The following is a 17,832-nucleotide window of genomic DNA, read 5'->3' as shown; positions in this document are numbered from 1 at the left end:
TTCTTTGTTCAAGTAAAACAAGGAAGCGATGTCTCTCAGCCCTATGAATGTGTGATGCAGTGGCATATTATGTCCACTAGGGAGCACTAGAGAACCCCTTTCAGGATTCAACATGTGCAATGTCACTTAGAACTGGGAGATAGCGGCCAACAATGACACAAGGATATTAAGACGTCATAGTTTACTGCTCTACCTACATATCCTGCTCATGTATACCGATGTCTGAAATGTCTGTAAATGTCATGTACTGATGTCTTACCCTGATTTGCTGTATACATTACTTATTTTACATTACTTTTAGATAAGACTTTAGGATTTTAGATATCAAAAACTGGTGCCAGTGAATGGTTTTAATACACAGATGAAGGGATAACAGAAAACATAATGTGAACATAGTTCAGCTTTTAATACTTACTGGACACTTGCTTTTGTAACATATTTCACACTGTAGGTCTGAGCACACAGTGCTTTTAAGCACTTCATTAACCTACTCAAAGTAAGATCACTCATGTATACTGTATACCATGTGAGGATTGAGAATTTACTGTAACCCATGTGAGGATTGAGGATGGACATTTGAACCGGCCCTTTTATGTTTTGCTGCCGCTGTTGGTGCCCGGGCACCTTTTCATTTTGCACTTTATGGCTGACGCTGTAGGTCTTAGCTGTGATTGAGATTGGCTGTGAGATGTGATTGGTTGGAACAGAGGGGAGGCATTGTTCAGGACAACTGTTAGGGTGGATAAAGCAGTGAGGAGGGTCCAGTGATTGGCAGAAACAGGCCTCGACACCAACAGCTGCGTCTAAGAATGGAGAGAACTGCAGTGACAGAGGGGACCCACAGATACTATACAGAGGCTACGGCTAAATTTAGATGGAGCCCTATTTACTGTATGCTAGTCATCCGATATTTATATGTCGTCTGGGTAGTGTAACATCATTCTAGTATTTTCCGAATGAACATTTCCCGATCAATTTCAGTTGCTTTATTGAAAGAGTCCAAATGTATTCTAACCAAAAAAAAAATTTAAATGTCTCTCTGCTTCCACTGGATTTGTAACCCAGCCTTTGCACTTTGTAATCATGTAACACTTAAGGACATTTAAGGCTTGTTGTATGCTTGTCTAGAATATGCATCTCCACACAGAAAATGGCGAATAATTAGTCACAGTCATTTAGCAACCTCTGACCTTTTGAGGCAGAATGTGACACCTGCAGTGTGGGGCTACACTGGAGGCGCGAACATGTGTCTTTTTCTGTTACTGCCTGAGAGAGGAGCCTGGGGGTGGGGAGAGTCCGCAGTAGGATGGCCGCAGCGAGAGATATGCTCTGACTGTGCAGACTGGAGGTTGTGAATGAAGGGGAAAGGAATCGTTAAAAGAGCCAAAGCATGTTGGATTTGTGATCCTCTGCCCTCTTTGGTGGATTGGAATATTGGCAGCAAGTGATTGACTGTGGGAGGTGACGTTTGGGAGGACAAACTGCAGGCTAAGAAGTGGAACCAAGGGTGGAACACGTGTGAAGGTCAGCACAGACATCTGAAAAACAAAGACAAACACAACAGGAAATAACCAGGAATTGCTTTCTGGAGTATGGCTCTGGAATAAACAAAAAGACACTCTTGATGCAGATGACAACGGCCCTGACGTGCCTGAAATGTGAAGCATTCAAAAAGACAACTGTCAGTGTGTGCTTCTTCTCCACCACTAGCTACTGGATTCTACCTACTACATGCCTTACACTTTTGTGATACTTTAACTTCTTTTTTTTTTTCCATGTAACATACCTCTGGGAGATTGCTCACTCTGCAGTCACAAGGCCTTTGAAATTCAAAACTGATCAACTATCTGTGCGTTTTGTGAGACCTTTTTGGTGGAAATTAGGATAAAACCACTTTCTCCATTTCAGAATATCAAAGGTTCTTGTCATCTGAAATACAGATGTTTCTATACACTTTCCTGGCGGTCATAACTGACCTGGCAGCCGGTCTCCTTGGCCATGTCTCATTTCGCCGCCATTTTCATTTGTTGATGGCAGGTCTTGTCATCTTTGGACCTGCACTAAGCATGTGGGTCTCCCCATATAGTGTCTTCGCAAAGAAGACCCATTTTCTTTACAGGTGAGGACAACATTATACACACAACATTATTAGTACTACACAGAGCTTTTAAAATATCCATAGCAAATGTATGTGACAGTAATATAACTTGTACTTGTATGCATTTGGCAATCTCAAGCCACACTGCGTGAGTAGAGCCAATAAACTCTGACGGCTAACATGAAAGTGTTTATCACTGGTTTAGGATTAAGGCCAAATTTTGGCATCACATTCACTGCCAGATACACTGTAACCTGACTACTGAGAACTAATGAGATCTACTTCACGTATCCCTTTTCTCTGTAAAGAATGTTTCTGCGGTCAGGATGGGGATGGACCTGTGTCCTCGTGGGCTCCTTCGTCTTCCTCCTCTCTTTCTCCGTCCGTCGCTCCATCACCCTCTCCCTGCGCCACCTCTCACGGCTGGCCGTGGCCGGAGGTCTGTGGCAGGGTTTCCGGAAAGTTCTGAGCGTGCTGGAGAACACCACGGGTAGCTGCTACGAGCTCCTCAACAGCCCCGAGGAGGGTAGCGGGGCTACCCAGCCTCTCTTGGTGCTGCGGGAGGACGCGAGCAAAGCAGCATGCCTGAACGCTGGCATGGTGTGGCGCGGGTACGAAGTCTCGGAGGACACCTTCCTGCTGTGCCTGTGCTGCCTGCTGCTGGCCGAGGAGACGGCCGTCTTCGGGCCCTACCTGCGCCTGGGTGGGCCCTCTGGGGGTCCCCTGCGCTTCATTTTCCTCTTCTGTGTGCTGCTGCTGGGCCTCTGGATCTTCCTGCTACTCTGCCTCCTGGCCTACTTCCCTCAGTTCCCCACCCAGTTACTAGGAGGTGCCCTGGGTTGCCTGAGCTGGCGGGCACTCTACCAAGGCTGGTACCGGCTAGGACCCAGTTGGTACTGCCCAGGAAGGCCAGGCGTGGGACTGCTGTCCACTGAGAAGAAGAATGAGGATGGGAAGCCTGTGGGGCCAGGCCAAGAAAACGATGCTAAACACAAGTAGAGGCCACTCACACATGAACCAGTGGTCCACTTCTCTTCTCAAGCCAATGGTACAATAAAGCTGCAGTGTCTACTGCATTTTGATCTTCTTTGTTTGTAACAAGTCTGAGAACATGCCTAGTAAAGAAAGTGAGGCGACTGTTAACACCTTGGCCCTACCAACATGTAAACTAGTACGCCATGGTCTGTTGACTTTGGGAAAAAGGCCAGTGTATTCAGATGACAGCAACTCAGCAAAACAGCATGCCCACTGAGTGTCAAACAGCTCAAAATTCGAATATGATGAGGGTCAAAACTACTGAGGTAACACTAGATCAGCTTACAACTTAATCTTATTGAGACCGAACAGCCTAGCTAATAGCACAACATCCACTATCAAATAAGCATCGAGCCGTTTTGTCAAGACCGCATCTAAATGGAGTTACTGCTCTACCTTCTATTGGTTCAGTTTTCATCAGTATGCACGTTGAGGAAATGTATTGCCCTTATGTATGAGGTTGTGGCATTCTAATGTACAACAGTCCTTATTTACATTAAAATTCCGAATACATAGCGTCCTACATGCATCAATAGATATTCTGAATGAGTCAATTCAAATAGTTTTTCTTCAATTTACATGGTGATCCTTTTCAACAAATGAACAAAACAGTAAACAATGAATGCATATTAAAGTGTTCTTTTAATGTTATCCACCAATTAACGTTTGAGTTTTATTACAAAAATATTTTCAAAACGTAATAAAATTTAACACAAAATGGCATGACATCATGAAGGGAAATATATATTTTTTTAGAGGGGTGGGACCATTCAGTTGCAAGTTCAGTTGTTAATGTGCCAAGATTTGGACTCTCTGATATTTCATACAAGTCCTAATGTTGATGTAAAATAATCAGCCAGACATTAACACTTGCATCGCGAAAGACAAAAACTGAATTTCTTAAAAGCTAAATCCACTGTACATGTCTATTACAATACTTCAATCACAAAAGACATGCGTGTTTATCTCAATAATCACACTGGATTACCAAATTAGTCTTCACTTCAGGGAAACATAAATCTAACACACAGTATGGCAAACCACTGGATTTTGCATTGCACCGTCATAAACAGAGGGCAACCCCACCCCCCCAGGCCATTCCCAATCAAAATCTGACATGTTTATAATGCAGTTCTTCCAAAAAAAAAGAAAAATCAAGAAATCTGTACATACATTAATCAGGGATATAATATGGTCACAAACATGTGGAGTTGACCCTCAATCCTAACTGAATTAAAAAAAAAAGAAAAAAAGAGAAAGAAAACACTGGACGTTGTCTGTAAAGTGTTCAGCTATTGTTTGCGTTTTAAAAAGGGATGTTTCGTAAAAAGACCGGGCCAGGTTTCAGGTCGGAGACGATGGGACACATCACGAGCTGGTTGTTGGGATCTCTGACGTGATGCTGTCCAGCGGCTGCCAGTGGCAGTTCATCAGGGAGTCGTAGAGCTCCTCGCTGCGATCCATGTATTGCCTATTCAGAGTGTCCACATCCATATGGGGGTTGGGGTCTAGAGAGAACAGACATTCAGTTTTAACGGAGAACGGACCTGGAAAATGTAACATGTGCAGTTATGAGTCAGTTGAGGTCAGTCTTACCCTCAGCGTTATCCTCTTCGCCTTCCTCTGTGGACTCTTGAGGCTGCTTCAGGGAGAAATGAAGGAAAAAAAAAAAAGAATTAGGAATAATATTAAACAGAAGAGACAGCCATGCACTGTGCACACTCAACTGGCTTTCACAAATTCAAGGGTTCCAGATCGTGCTTCTCCTAGCCTTATAGCCGTGTCGAATTTAAGAGAATGTTTAGGGTTTGTGCTGAAGTTGTTTCGCCAAATGCTGTCATGAATACTCCAGGTAGGCTTAGCTGACATGCGAGAGGGCATTCTGCTCCTGTTTAAAAGCAGATATTTTGTCTAGCCCAAAGAACACACAAATGAATGCAACCAAGTCCACACTTTTTGGAAAAAGCACCACATGGGTAGTAAGTAGGGTGTAATTTTGCCTTGTATTAGCGGTTTGAGTTGCAGTCGGATTTCATTAATGTGTTGGGCGACTTGGGTTGTTTGTAAGTGGACCCGCACATCACTGGTAGGCATACAATTGTTATCATGGACCTATCAGTTGTATTGGTTATTTATAGGGTTGCACTGATACCGGCATTGGGCCAATACTGTGCTCATATACCTCATTAAAGTTCTGACACCACACACCAATACCACTTCATGGCAACATTACACTTTTATTTTATGACTGTCTGGCATTTTTGCTGCCCTATCAGACCTGGAAACAGTTGGGTAGGAGAAATTGAGCATAAGCTAATTAAGTACCCATATTGGTACTCTGTATCAGCAAGTACACAAATGTCAGTACTCGTACTGGAAAAAGTGGTATCAGTGCATACCAAAGACTTTTTTTGAAGAAAGTTCCTAACTAAACGGTCAGGAATTAATTTACGTTTTAACGGTAAACCGTTTAAGCGTGCCCATCCCTAATAGTAACACTAAACAGCATGTAAATAATAAACAATGCCCATGGCTTAACATGACCTAGGGGTGCCTTTAGCGGCGCTGGAGGGCAAGCAATCACTATAAACAAAAACAGCACAATAGCAGCAACTGCAAAGGCCATTAACTGCCAACAGAAAAGGAAACCTTGTTGACTTTCGAGACCGGAAATATTATTTTTAATGTTGCTTGACCAGGGAAAATGCAGGTCAAGAGGACAACATCATCAGTGATACAATGTACACTTTTTGCAGAAGCCCCGCAACTATAGAAGTAATACTGAACGGCTCTTACCTCTGTGGTGGGCTGCGTGTCTGGGGGCACTGGGGGCATTCCCATGGGGGGTGGAGGCATCATCCCATGTGGTGGCATAGGTGGAGGGTTGCCATAGGGGCCGTAGCCATAGTTTCCATAGTTGCTGTACTGATCGTAGCCCCACTGTGGGTAGTAGTTCTGGTAGGGCTGCTGATAATACTGCTGCTGGTAGTTGTTGTAGTTATGATTCTGGTTGTGATAGTTGTTGGATTTGTTGCTGGATGAAAAAAACACAAGGGCTGGGTGAATTTATTTTCAAGGATAAGTTCGATGCTTTGTTTATTTTTAGACATGTCAGTGCTTTTAAATCTGTCCGTTACAACCAAAAATGGAACCGACATTTATCAGAAGTACACTACGATAAAACCAATCAGGGCCCGAGGATCATTAACAAAGTTCAACTAGCAGTGTCTCAAAATACAGCTGGCTTACAGTCGAACAATGAAACAAGCGAGCATGGAAGTACATGAAACTTTGAAAGAAGGCATCAATGCTCAATTGCGTGCAATGTCAAAATGTCTGTATGTTGTTGAAGGTTACAACCGTAAGTCCTTAAAAAATCTCAACACTACTGAAATCAGCATTAGCAATCTGCTTAAAGCAACAATCGGACACTTTCTGGGGTATGCTTTATGAGCAAATAGTTTTGGTATCAACTTCAAATTACTTTTGATGATGCAAGGGCCTGTGAAGGACAGATAAATACACCTGTCGCTCTCACTAGCCACACAGGCTGTGCCCTAAGCAGTTTTGTGGTCCAGGACAGAGCACACTGCAAAAATGTAAGCAAAGCCTTCACAGTACGATACAAATTAACATTAACCCCCTAGGACCAGTGCAGGTAGGTTTGCAATACTGTTCATGGAGAGGAATCTAAATAATTTCCCACAGCATTACGGTATAAATATAGGTCAAGTTTAAAAGCACCAAAATCATCCATCAGGCAGGACAATGAGAGGCCAATATGCACTACACAGGCCAACAGTTTCAATCATCCAAGCTGGATAAGACACAAACTGATGCCATCACGTGCACATGAGCGCTCCCCATCCTCTTGGTTTAATATGGCTGTTAGAATTAAAGTAAAATAAGCTGAATGGCACAAAGGTTCTCCAAATGACTGAAAGCACTAATAACCAATGATTTAAAGAGCCATCAGAGAAATAAAACATCTAAATTGTTTTACAACAATTCCTTTTAAAGTTTACTTTCCTCATTAACGTGGATATCAAACTTTACTTGCGTATTGACATTGTTAATTAAATATTTCATTTCTCAATAAAATATTGTATTTCTCAATAAAATAAAATATCTTACAGTTTGAGACACGCTAGCAGCACAGTGAGGTCCCATGTGGTCTCCATTTCTTTCGAATGTTACACTGGTGGCGTGCTAATGCTGCGCTAATGCTGCACCGCCTTCGCACAGCAGTTTTCCCCAAGATAGACACAACAGATAAGTGTGCTTACCTTTGGTCATCTGGTTCTGTCTAGCATTGTGTCCTGCAGCATTTTAAATCAAGACTGCTTTTGCTGGCCTTGACTACGAATTAAATTATCATTCAAGTCCAAAAAAATCTTGGATGAGATTTGCTGAATGAACAGGATAAAGAGACCTGTTCAAACTGCACTGTGTAAGTAACTTATACTGGATCTAAATTCATCTAAAATAAATGTGTGTTGTATTGTGTTTCTTCATTCTAGGAAACACTGCCCAAATGTCAAAGAAACACATTTGACACATTACATTATAGAACAGCAGCGATAACATATGTGCAGAAATCTCAAAACAGCTGCAGAGTATTGTAGACATTGCGCAACATGGGTATTTCCGTCCTTAACTTAGTTATAATACCCTTGCATTTCTTATATCCCCTGCCTTCTCTGAAAAAAAATAACTGGATTACTTGAAAGCAAAGTGTATCCTCTGTGTCTCTTTGGAGAGTGAAACATGGAGAAAAACAAATCCACTTCTGCAATCAAATTGTTTTTGCCAAAAATGAGTGATGCAAAAAATAAATAAAAATAAAAGAAGGAGGTGACAACACCATTACAGTATTTTGAGTTTAGTGTTTGTTCTTGCACAAAGACCTAGCGAGAATGGTTGTCGTCACATGTACACAGGCAGGATAGAAGACGACATGTCAACATGTCAGTAAAGAGTGCTTGACAGTTACCAAGCCATTTACACTTTCCTACTAAAAACGGCAACTTTAAGGAGCTTCTTTGGCTGGATTTAAGAGACGTAACGTACCTCTTGTTGACGGCGATGCTTATCCTGATGGGTTTCCCTCCTAGTCCAGATGCGTTCTGGAACTCCTCCAGGGCTTTCTTCTGCTCGCTCTCATCTCCGAACTTCACAAAGCCGTAGCCTCTACGGGAGCAAACACAGCACTGAGCCATCAGCCTCGCTTTCCCCCTCAGAGCATGCCGTATCATGCAAAATAAATACGAAATTTGTAAGAAATAAAAATTAATTATTTATGGTAGAACTGAAACTTTTTTTTTACTTTTAATATGAAGTAGCATCACTTCAATTGTGAGTTGCTCTTGCTTACCCTATATGGGGAAAACAATAGTTTTAGCAGATTTGTCATAACTGTAACACACCACAACCACGTATTTTCTCTGTCCTCGTTTTCGGGAAAGGAGGGAATAAAGCAGGTGTTGAAACGAAAGAAAACCATAATTAAACACGACAGTAGACATGAGACTTGAGAATGAGACAATATTTCAAGATATTGTTGGAGGTCCCAATCCCTGATCAGCGTCATAGTGCAGTCATTGAAACTGACTCTGACATGGCCATAAATCACAGGAAGGACCAGATAAGTCTGTCGTGACAGTGGACAAAGGTATCTGGCATACCTTGAGTTTCCATACGGGTCAGTGACAACTTTGGCCCCTTTGCATGACGGGTATTTCTTCAAGAAGAACTGGTGGAGCTGGTAATCGTCAACTTCGGAGGTGAGGTCCCCAACAAAAACTGAGTATTCAGGGCTAGGAGAAGAGACAAATTCAATGCAACCCTCTTTTTCTTCATAACTACATCATGTTTACCTATTACAGCCCAGGAAATAGTATTCATGCATATGAATACATCATATTACAGATTTATAATTTCTACTAAAGTTGTACTGAGATATACTGACAGCAACCATAACTTACTATCAGAAGTACAACTCAGAGTTAGAGAATATTACAATATAGCTATTCATTGAGATTCCAACCAAATATTTTTTGTGGTTCTAGATCATTTCCAGATGACCCGTGTCCCAAATATTTATTGAGCAACAGCACTGACTACTCACCCTGGCTCTGGCCTCTTCCCGTATGTAGCATAGTTCAGCTTAAACTTCCTGGGCTGCACAGAGAGAGAGATAATTTGTTTACCTCCATTCAGTGCAACGGTGGAGCACTATGTCTATATTGCTAGGTTAACAAAAAAACAAAAACTACTGGAGTGATGAAACATTCTGTATGTACACATACCTCCACCACTCAGTACAGGCTTTATCCCATTCCTCACCTAGTTCCTAACAGAGTTTATTCAGCAGCTTCAAACAAGAATCATTTTACAATCAGCCTCAACCACCACCAGAAAATTAAAAATGGCAAAAAATTGCCAACAGGAGCTACAAAGCTTTTCAGATAATTTTGTTCAAGGTGGAGGCCATCTTGATTACACTTTATGTACCAATAAAGATGTTCAGACATGTTAAAATATTCATTGTTGTGTGGTAAAGTAGCCTAGACTCCATTTAGAGGCACTTACTGGATTCGAACCAGGTACCAGTTTCCCGTTGAGTCTGTGTACACAGCGGTCAACACTCGCTTCATCTGCCATTTCCACAAAGCAGTATCCTGCTGATCCTCTGTATAGAACACAACAGTCAGACATCTTCACATAGAACATGAGGCACCAAGTCATCAGATATCTACACTGACAAACTGCATCAAAAGTATATATGCAGGTGCTGCATGTAATGCAATGCGGGTCCTGCAATGTAATTGAACTAGCTGTGCAAGACGAGAAAATGCATGGTGCTGGTATAGGCTACTAGAGCAGAAGGAAATTCTATGGTTTGTTGCTACATCAAACACATATACTCTAATACAAATACACACTGAATAACTCTACTTACCCAGTCACTCTGTGTGTTATAATTTTAACCCCATATGCCGTCTCTCCCATGTTACTGAATGCCTGCTTGATGAAATTTTCATCCATGTATGGGTCTAACTGTAAGAGAAATATGGTGATGGATTACTGGTCATTGGAGAGAACAACTGGACAAGGTTAGAATTATTATTATTATTTTTTTAAATGAATTCATTGAGTGAGTGACAGAAATGAGATCCACTTCTGTGTGAGCACATGTGAAGCAGCGCCACCTTGTTGCTAGGAGCAATGGCATTGACATTTAATAATGTTGTTGTCTGTCAAAAGTGAATTCAGTAAGTTGTAAATAACACCTCACAGTGAGTCTTGAGACTTTCTAAATTGGGTATATATGTTATGGGTACCACTGGCTGACGCCTACTTGTGGAAAATATAAGTGAAAAGGATGAAGTTTTTCTTCGGCAACGTCAGCCTGACTAGCTTAGCAAGAAGACTAGCTAGCTAACCAACTTAACGTTAGCCTTTCCGAGCAAACCGCTTGCTCTTCAAGTTATATATTCACATCATAACTTGTTTCCCAATTTCTACAAATGTAAATTGAGAAAATAATGACAAATATAGCTACTTGGTGGTTAAATTTGCCATAGAGCTAGTTTCCGCAAAGCCACAGGTAACCTGGCTAGCTAGCTCACCGATTTGAATACACAAATGCGCTAACTCTGCGGCCTAAACGCGCCTCAGTCCTAACTAATGGCTAACGTTAGCAAGCTGAGAGTTAGCCTACACTACCAGCAACTAATATGCATTTTTCCCCATCGGAATCAAAACTAAACCGCGCTAAAAAGTTAACGATTAAGTCACACGTAAGTATATTGTAAATAATGTATAACGTGGCACATTCAAATATGTTCAGAGTTAACGACATTTGCCTTACGATGTGGACATGCTACTGATACGTAGCGACATGATATTAGCTAGGGCTACCTAGCGATAGATAGATAAGCTAATGTCAGCTAGCCTACATTGCCAAGTGTGTTTGATTTCGAATCAGTTAATATTGCAATATTTCAGATCTTACATCACCCATCCAAAGGCTTGTCATCCGATTAAACATCGTTGTACTGATTGTAGATCCAACAAAAAACGACTTATTCCGTTTTTATCACACTTTGAAAGCGACTGCCCAGCGACACTATGGCCTGCTCACGTTGCTTCCTCGACCTCAAATCTAATTGCGCACTTCATATGCGCAAACGTAGGTTAATCAAAATGTTACAACAAACAGACTTGTCGCCCCCACGTGTTGTGGAGGTTAATTATTTGATGTGACGCAGAACAAAAAGTAGAGCCTTGCAATCCCAATAATACATTTGTTTATGTCCACCAGCAAGAACAGTTTACCAGAAATAAGTAAGAGAGTTCACCCGGAAATTAGAATTATGCTTGTATCTAATCATGCCACTAGATTTCTCATTCATTCTGTCACGTATCGGTCCAAACTATCGGTATTGGACAATCTACACTCCCATCCAGTAGGCTGCAGTAAGGCACATGACTTGGCGTACTTCTCGAAGACAAATCTCACAACGTAGATAAAAAAGATGGTGACATTGGCATGACACAAACGTGTGTACATCATAGTTAGATTTGTTTTTCTTGGTATTAGACAAATCTACGATAACTCACTAAAATGAATATTTTTAAATCGACGTTTTTTCGGTTCAGTGGGTTGGCCTTGTTGCGGTAGGTTAATCACAATGTACTTATATCTTGGTGGTTTCCTGATAGCATATAGCAAGTTTGCTAGTAGCAAGTAAAGATGTTTCCATGTTGCCAGTAGTTTAATCAGCTTAACATATTTAGAAATTATCGGCTAGCAATTCTCATTTTTCCAGTATAGCTTACGTTAATTAGCTTTACAGTATGTAACTGGTGACTGTCACGTCTATAGTCAGATGTCAAGGGTGTTACTGTATGGCATCCTCTTGATTCTGTAATTGTTGTTCTGTAAGAGAGAGAACTTTATTGATTCCTAAAGGGCAATTGTTATGTTGTTGTGCAATTCACACAAGACATTATAAAAACATGAGGTAGGTATACTATTAGGTATGGAGGAGTTATATATTCCATCACCAGCTGTTTAGTATTATATTTTTGTGTTGTGATTTTTATTTGGTCTGATTTATATGGTTCTTGGAGCATCTGATAACAGGACAGAAATCATTCTAATGACTGTTTGTTGTTACAGTGGAGGTCTTGCGAAATCCCCATCAGTGATTCCATCTCCGCAGCAAACTCTTTCTGGATGGGCACAGTTGCATATTGGTGCAGAGCAGAGGGTGTCTCGGAGGGGATTACTCTTTACAAAAACTGAAGGAGCCGGAGTTTTCAAGCAACTCCCTTGGCAGCATCAGCAGATCCGCACTGTGAAGAGAGGCACTGAATACCAACCCAAGAATATAAAACGGAAAAGGACCCATGGCTGGATCAAAAGGCTCAGCACGCGAGGAGGAATTGAGGTGATTTTGCGGAGAATGCTGAAAGGACGAAAGTCTCTCACTCACTGAGAGCCATCAGAATGGACTGATTGAAGACTATTTTTGAAGCTGTTTTGCCTAACACATTACCCTCTGAAGGACTGAACAAGTTGTCTACAGTTAGATTTGTTTATTTGGGAAAGAGGATCTCTGTAATGTTTAGTGAGTTATTCATTCTTGGCAAATAAAGAAATATAAATTACAATAAAATGATGTGTCCTGTGTGTCACATAGATAGATAGATTTTTCAGTAGTACATATATGGTCAACATAAATAATGTCTTTATAATCCTTGAAACCCTTCTGAAATGCAGTGGCTCTTTAGAGGGCTAGAGGCTAAATATGAAGAAAATGGGAAATCAGGATGAAGGACCTTCAAATATCTCTGTTCACCCTCATTATGACTCCCTGAAATGCTGACTGATTAATGAATGGCCTGGAGACTTTTGCAACATATCCACATTGTTGAGTCTAACGTGGGGCACTAATTGCCTGCAGAACCAGGCCTCTCTTATTCCGTTCATCTATATACATAAATGGTGTTTGGTACTTTTATGGTGTAAACAATGAACAATTTTACTGAATGTATAGTAGAGGACTAATCTCATGTGTTTATAAAGGAACTGCTAGGTGGAATTTTCCAAGGAAGGGTTCCAAAGATGAAAAGAACATAGGTTTTGCCACAGAAAAAAGTTGTAAACTGTAATGTATCAGCCCTTATGGTAAACTGCCTGAATCTTGCAGAAAGTGGCTCTTAATCTTCAAAGTGATCAAAACTGGAAGATAATAGACAAAAGCCCATAATGCAGTTAAATTCTTGCATGGGTATCATCACGGGAAAAAATGAATAATGTTGATCATCTCAAAATATTAGCAATAGAAGACTGAAGAGAGGTTGTAGGCAAATTGTTAAATCTTTTTGAACGCAGAACAGTGACGTCATAATCTCACTGGATGTGCATTTCCCTCCACAGACGGTAGTAGTAGCTGTTTTACCCTGTTAGGAGAAGGGTGAGGGTGAAGATTGCTAGCACGCTATATCAACCAGATAGGGCCAGACAATTGCATTACTCTATACCCGTTAGTTAGCTAAATAAATATAATATTTTCTGGTGGCGTCACTGTTAGAAAAAAGGCAACACTGAGACTGTTTTGAATGTGGCCTTTGCTAAATAATGAGAATCAGTGATCGCGATGACTTGTGTCGTTAGCTAGCGAGCAACATTAACCTTCTCCTGTTGTCGAATAATGACCACGTTCTAGGTAAATTAGCTACCTAGCTATTAAGAGAACGACCAATACCTTGGTCGTTACTCGTCATTGTTAATATTTCTTAATACTAGCCATCCCTGGATCAAGCTTCAAGCTTTCGTGTGGCATAGCGGATTGGGTGTATGTGGCGTTGTAGATAACGTCAGATAGCTAACGTTACAAATGCTTTCCTTGTCAGCTAGCGTTGACTATACATTGAACAGCTAAAATATCCAACTTGTCAGCCAACGCTACACGAAATCTTCAAGTCATGGATAAGGTAAGTTAACCAAACGCCTCAGCCTTTCAGTGAATATTGCTTAAGCTTATTTCCAATTTGAGAATCAGAAGCTAACATTTCACAGAGTTTTTCATCTGACATAGCATAACAGTGTGGACATGCAAGCTCACTCGTTAGCTAACGTTATGCCTGCATTTTCTGCTAAAGCTCGCTACTTGGGTTGGTTAGCTGGATATGCTCCAGAGTTAACTTTAACTGCCTATCTGGAAGTTTAAGGGTACACTGAAAGTGTACGAAACAGTGCACATGGTAATTTAACACTCTTGATTTAAACCTAGAAATAATCTCTTAACTAGCAAGCGATATCTACTATGCAAATGGCATGTTGGCAAGCTAGTTGGTTTGTTTCAGTACACAAACTAGCTTAGCTAGCGTTAGTCTATCTGTGGGTGTTTGTGACAGGTGGGGTTCCAGAAGTTTAAATATCTTATTAGCAAGCTGACTGCCTGTTGCTGTTACGACAGCTCGTAGCCTTTGTGTTTACAAGGCATTTGCGAGTGTAGAATCTGTTGCATCAACAACTCAACTTTGTTCTGATCTTATCCATTAAGCAACACCTCATAATAGGCATTTTGGCATGTCCCTGTATGTGAAATAAGTTGGCGTTCACATGTTGTTATATAACATTGCACTACACACATATGACAAACTATCCAGTTACACACATTATCAGTGACACGGACCTCTGTACTTTAGGCCTGAGCCTTAAATTAAAGCAGAATTCAACTGTGGTATGCCAAGGCAATGATGTGCTATGTTGGGACATTTTGAAGGTTGGAACCCAATGCCCTCTTTGCAACAATGGCTATGTAAATACCGCTTACTTAATTTACTAGGACTAATTTAAGGTCAATGAAGAGAAAAGAGCACATTTGACATTTTTGTAAATATTTGAGTTTTTAATGTTAGTTAGCTCCTGAAGGTAAGGTGGCAATTACCTGATACTTAATGTAGGCTTATTTTTCTTCCAGGCGGATTTTTTAAAAGGACTGCCAGTCTACAATAAAAGCAATTTCAGCAAGTTTCATTCAGATTCGGTGTGCAAAACATCGGTAAGTGTCTGAAGCCAGCCCTCAGCTCGTGGGCCTGACTGTTTTTGTATCATTTCCATCATGTGTTTTTGTATCATGTCTATGATGTCTAGGGCAGAATTTTGTACAGAGTGGTTTAAAATTCTAATTGACAAGCAGGGTGATGAAGTAAAAAGGTCAGCCTGGGGAATGGAAGCCTAGTTTTTTTTAATTAATACATGAAGTGAAATTATTCAGTGGTTAGATATGATGCTTATCTGGTGTTTTGAACTAAATTAGGCAGTTATGCTGTGTTTGCCTTTTTCTAATATGTTTGATATTTTTATTTTCTCCTGCTCACCCACACTTCATACTTCAGAATAGGAGACCCTCTGTCTATCTCCCAACACGCGAGTTTCCCTCAGAACAGAGTGAGTAGCACATTGGTCAATAAAGAAATGTTTTGTTCTCAAGTGACGAGGATCTGAAATTTAAATGAATCTGAAATGTATTTAAATAAATGTGTTTATCACTGTCAATTGTAAATACTCCTCATTCAGGAAGCCAAACACATTCTGCTGAATTATGTGTAATCAGTTCTATGTCTTACTCTGTTGTAATGGTTAATTTAGCTTTACAGTCTTCATGATGTCTATTAAAGATCAAGCTTTTAAGGAATAAATAGTTTGGCCTGATTAAGCCAGCAATTGTTTCTGTCCCCGACAGTCCCTCTTTCAATTTCATGCTCTTATCTTCGTCAGAAAGAAACAATGAATTTAATTAATCCTGCATATGTTAACCAACATTTTCATGCTTTCGTGTTTAACAGTCATTGTCACTGAGAAAACAAACATTCTGTTGCGATACCTTCATCAACAATGGGACAAGAAAGTAAGTCAAAATTTCATCACAAAAGTCCTTTTTGCAGTCTTGTGGAAGGATTGAATAGAATCCACTCCCTACCTCCCTTGAACAGTGATTGACAGTATGTATATTTCACTCCTGTGTTTTTCTACAGAATGCAGCCAAGAAACGGGAACAGGAACAAGCTGAAGGAGAGAGCCCTGCTCCTCCAAGGAAAATCGCTCGGACCGGCAGCCGTGAGCTTAACGAGGACTCCTAATCGTCTTCCGGTTTACTCCATTTCACCACATGTAAGCGGCCACCACCTAGATGTGGCCGTTTAAGGATTAACAAGCACACAGGCCAAGACCGCGGATACAGACAATTGATAAAGCCGCGCTTGCTTTATCTCAGAGATTGTGAAGCTGATTTGTTTTCCTGAGATTTCAGTGTGTTTCTTTTTCTTTAAGTGCAACTCATTACTCTCACTTTTTCCAGTGTGCTTAATGTCTTGTATGATTTGACAACAAATTTAATTTCTTCTCAGTTGTCTTGTATTGACTGAGTGTCCAGGAGTACTGGCAAGATATGTTGACCAGGTCTGGTCTGGTCTGTAGCCCTTCCTTGGCTGACGGCACCTGCTCAGCACACTGTAATATTTTGTCTTGTTCTCATCCATTCAGTAATTTATTGAAGACCTGAATAAAGTACCATTCTTTCTGTACACAAGAGATGTTAATTTAAAATACTGAAAGCAGTGTTGCTTGAGTTTACATGTCAAGTGTTTAGGTCTTCTCACTGTCCAGCTCCTGAGTTTTGTTAGAGGCCGATATTTCTTAGACGTATTTAACTCTGGTGTTTTTCAGTGCTAATATTTCCTGACTTTCGTGGCATGTTTTGATATGCATACACACAATGCAGTTGATTATGAGCCTTAATTAAATCATTTGAGTAATCCTTCTAATGAGTGTTGGAAAGTGTTGGTTTAATTTGTGCGGGATATAAATACATTATGTGGGAGAGTAGACCTGTTAAAAAAACAAAACACAATAGCTTTTTTTCATGCCTCTGTGTGTGTGTGTATCTCATGATCCTACCAAATGGAAATCTGATGGAAGTCTGACAACACTCCGTTTTTTTTGTCTTTGTTCTAGACTTTAAAAGTTTTGAGTAGCACGCAAAAACCAGAGTGCCACTGCCAAGATTGCTTACAGTAGTCATTTGCTCACTGTTTCTACTGATTGCTTAAAATAACACGCAACATGCATGTTTGCCAGGCCTTTGGTGAAGATGGGCAAGGTGGTCATGCTTCTTCACCCTCTTCATTTCCTGTGTCCTACAATGCATTTTAACATTGTGACAATACATGTTGGTATTATTGAATTTTATCAGTATCACAATTTAGGTGTAGGCTACAATTATGTGAAATTCACAAACCCCTCATTATTCTGGTCACCCACAACTATATCAGACATTCGTGAAGGATTTTATCAGACTATACTTAAGCTGGAATTTTTAAATAAACATACTTTATTTTGTCATCTTTTTTATGCTTTTTCAATTCTGTCTCATTCTGGCTTTTCCATTGTGTGAGGAATCTGACCATAATTGTGTGGTCAGACATTTTCATTAGAGTTGCCTAAAAGCAGTTAAAATTATCTTGTATTTCAACTTTAACAGACCCAAGGAATTTTTTTCAGGGAGCTATCCTTATGCAAAATATACTTGTTGCTGAAGTAGGAAAAACAAAGTATATTGACTGATCGTCTAGTACTGAATGTATCTTTTTCATTAAAAATTATTTTCACCAAAGTAAGA

At 40.4% G+C, this 17,832-nt stretch overlaps 4 protein-coding genes across 5 annotated transcripts; 3 read left to right on the top strand and 1 right to left on the bottom strand.

The window, feature by feature from the left end:
- The first annotated feature begins 302 nt into the window (after positions 1-302).
- fitm1l (fat storage inducing transmembrane protein 1, like) lies at positions 303-3,185 on the top strand. Its single transcript, XM_031562811.1, has 2 exons — positions 303-2,119; positions 2,407-3,185. Exons 1-2 carry the CDS (start codon positions 1,941-1,943, stop codon positions 3,095-3,097), a joined length of 870 nt encoding a protein of 289 aa, XP_031418671.1. The 5' UTR covers positions 303-1,940; the 3' UTR covers positions 3,098-3,185.
- Positions 3,186-3,756: 571 nt separating this feature from the next.
- On the bottom strand, positions 3,757-11,326 carry trnau1apb (tRNA selenocysteine 1 associated protein 1b). 2 transcript variants are annotated; one of them, XM_012827836.2, is made up of 9 exons: positions 11,151-11,326; positions 10,095-10,192; positions 9,725-9,824; positions 9,261-9,313; positions 8,818-8,949; positions 8,204-8,323; positions 5,930-6,167; positions 4,730-4,775; positions 3,757-4,641 (listed from the first exon to the last, which is right to left on the bottom strand). In XM_012827836.2, exons 1-9 carry the CDS (start codon positions 11,184-11,186, stop codon positions 4,502-4,504), a joined length of 963 nt encoding a protein of 320 aa, XP_012683290.1. In that variant the 5' UTR covers positions 11,187-11,326; the 3' UTR covers positions 3,757-4,501. The 2 variants fall into 2 exon arrangements, with proteins under 2 accessions (XP_012683290.1, XP_012683291.1); XM_012827837.2 differs by having other exon boundaries at positions 4,730-4,772.
- Positions 11,327-11,552: 226 nt separating this feature from the next.
- mrpl34 (mitochondrial ribosomal protein L34) lies at positions 11,553-12,819 on the top strand. Its single transcript, XM_012827870.3, has 2 exons — positions 11,553-11,815; positions 12,321-12,819. Exons 1-2 carry the CDS (start codon positions 11,763-11,765, stop codon positions 12,637-12,639), a joined length of 372 nt encoding a protein of 123 aa, XP_012683324.1. The 5' UTR covers positions 11,553-11,762; the 3' UTR covers positions 12,640-12,819.
- A 774-nt stretch (positions 12,820-13,593) lies between these two features.
- Positions 13,594-17,555, top strand: LOC105900634 (DET1- and DDB1-associated protein 1). Its single transcript, XM_031562813.2, has 5 exons — positions 13,594-14,140; positions 15,133-15,213; positions 15,551-15,602; positions 16,001-16,062; positions 16,190-17,555. Exons 1-5 carry the CDS (start codon positions 14,132-14,134, stop codon positions 16,292-16,294), a joined length of 309 nt encoding a protein of 102 aa, XP_031418673.1. The 5' UTR covers positions 13,594-14,131; the 3' UTR covers positions 16,295-17,555.
- Positions 17,556-17,832: the final 277 nt, after the last annotated feature.

This window comes from Clupea harengus, chromosome 25 (assembly GCF_900700415.2).
Source record: "Clupea harengus chromosome 25, Ch_v2.0.2, whole genome shotgun sequence".
Taxonomy (NCBI): domain Eukaryota; kingdom Metazoa; phylum Chordata; class Actinopteri; order Clupeiformes; family Clupeidae; genus Clupea; species Clupea harengus.
Note: the sequence above shows the minus strand (reverse complement) of the source record. Positions and strands in the feature narration are given on the sequence as shown.

Bases quoted from the DNA above. Each gene is read 5' to 3' on its own strand.
- fitm1l (XM_031562811.1), top strand. From the start codon at position 1,941: ATGTTTCTATACACTTTCCTGGCGGTCATAACTGACCTGGCAGCCGGT. The intron at 2,120-2,406 runs GTGAGGACAACA...TTCTCTGTAAAG, and splicing joins AAGACCCATTTTCTTTACAG to AATGTTTCTGCGGTCAGGAT.
- trnau1apb (XM_012827836.2), bottom strand. From the start codon at position 11,186: ATGTTTAATCGGATGACAAGCCTTTGGATGGGTGAT. The intron at 10,193-11,150 runs GTAAGATCTGAA...TTTCTCTTACAG, and splicing joins CAAGCCTTTGGATGGGTGAT to TTAGACCCATACATGGATGA. The intron at 6,168-8,203 runs GTACGTTACGTC...TTTTTCATCCAG, and splicing joins AGCATCGCCGTCAACAAGAG to CAACAAATCCAACAACTATC.
- mrpl34 (XM_012827870.3), top strand. From the start codon at position 11,763: ATGAATATTTTTAAATCGACGTTTTTTCGGTTCAGTGGGTTGGCCTTG. The intron at 11,816-12,320 runs GTAGGTTAATCA...TTGTTGTTACAG, and splicing joins AGTGGGTTGGCCTTGTTGCG to TGGAGGTCTTGCGAAATCCC.
- LOC105900634 (XM_031562813.2), top strand. The intron at 15,214-15,550 runs GTAAGTGTCTGA...TTCATACTTCAG, and splicing joins ATTCGGTGTGCAAAACATCG to AATAGGAGACCCTCTGTCTA. The intron at 16,063-16,189 runs GTAAGTCAAAAT...GTTTTTCTACAG, and splicing joins ATCAACAATGGGACAAGAAA to AATGCAGCCAAGAAACGGGA.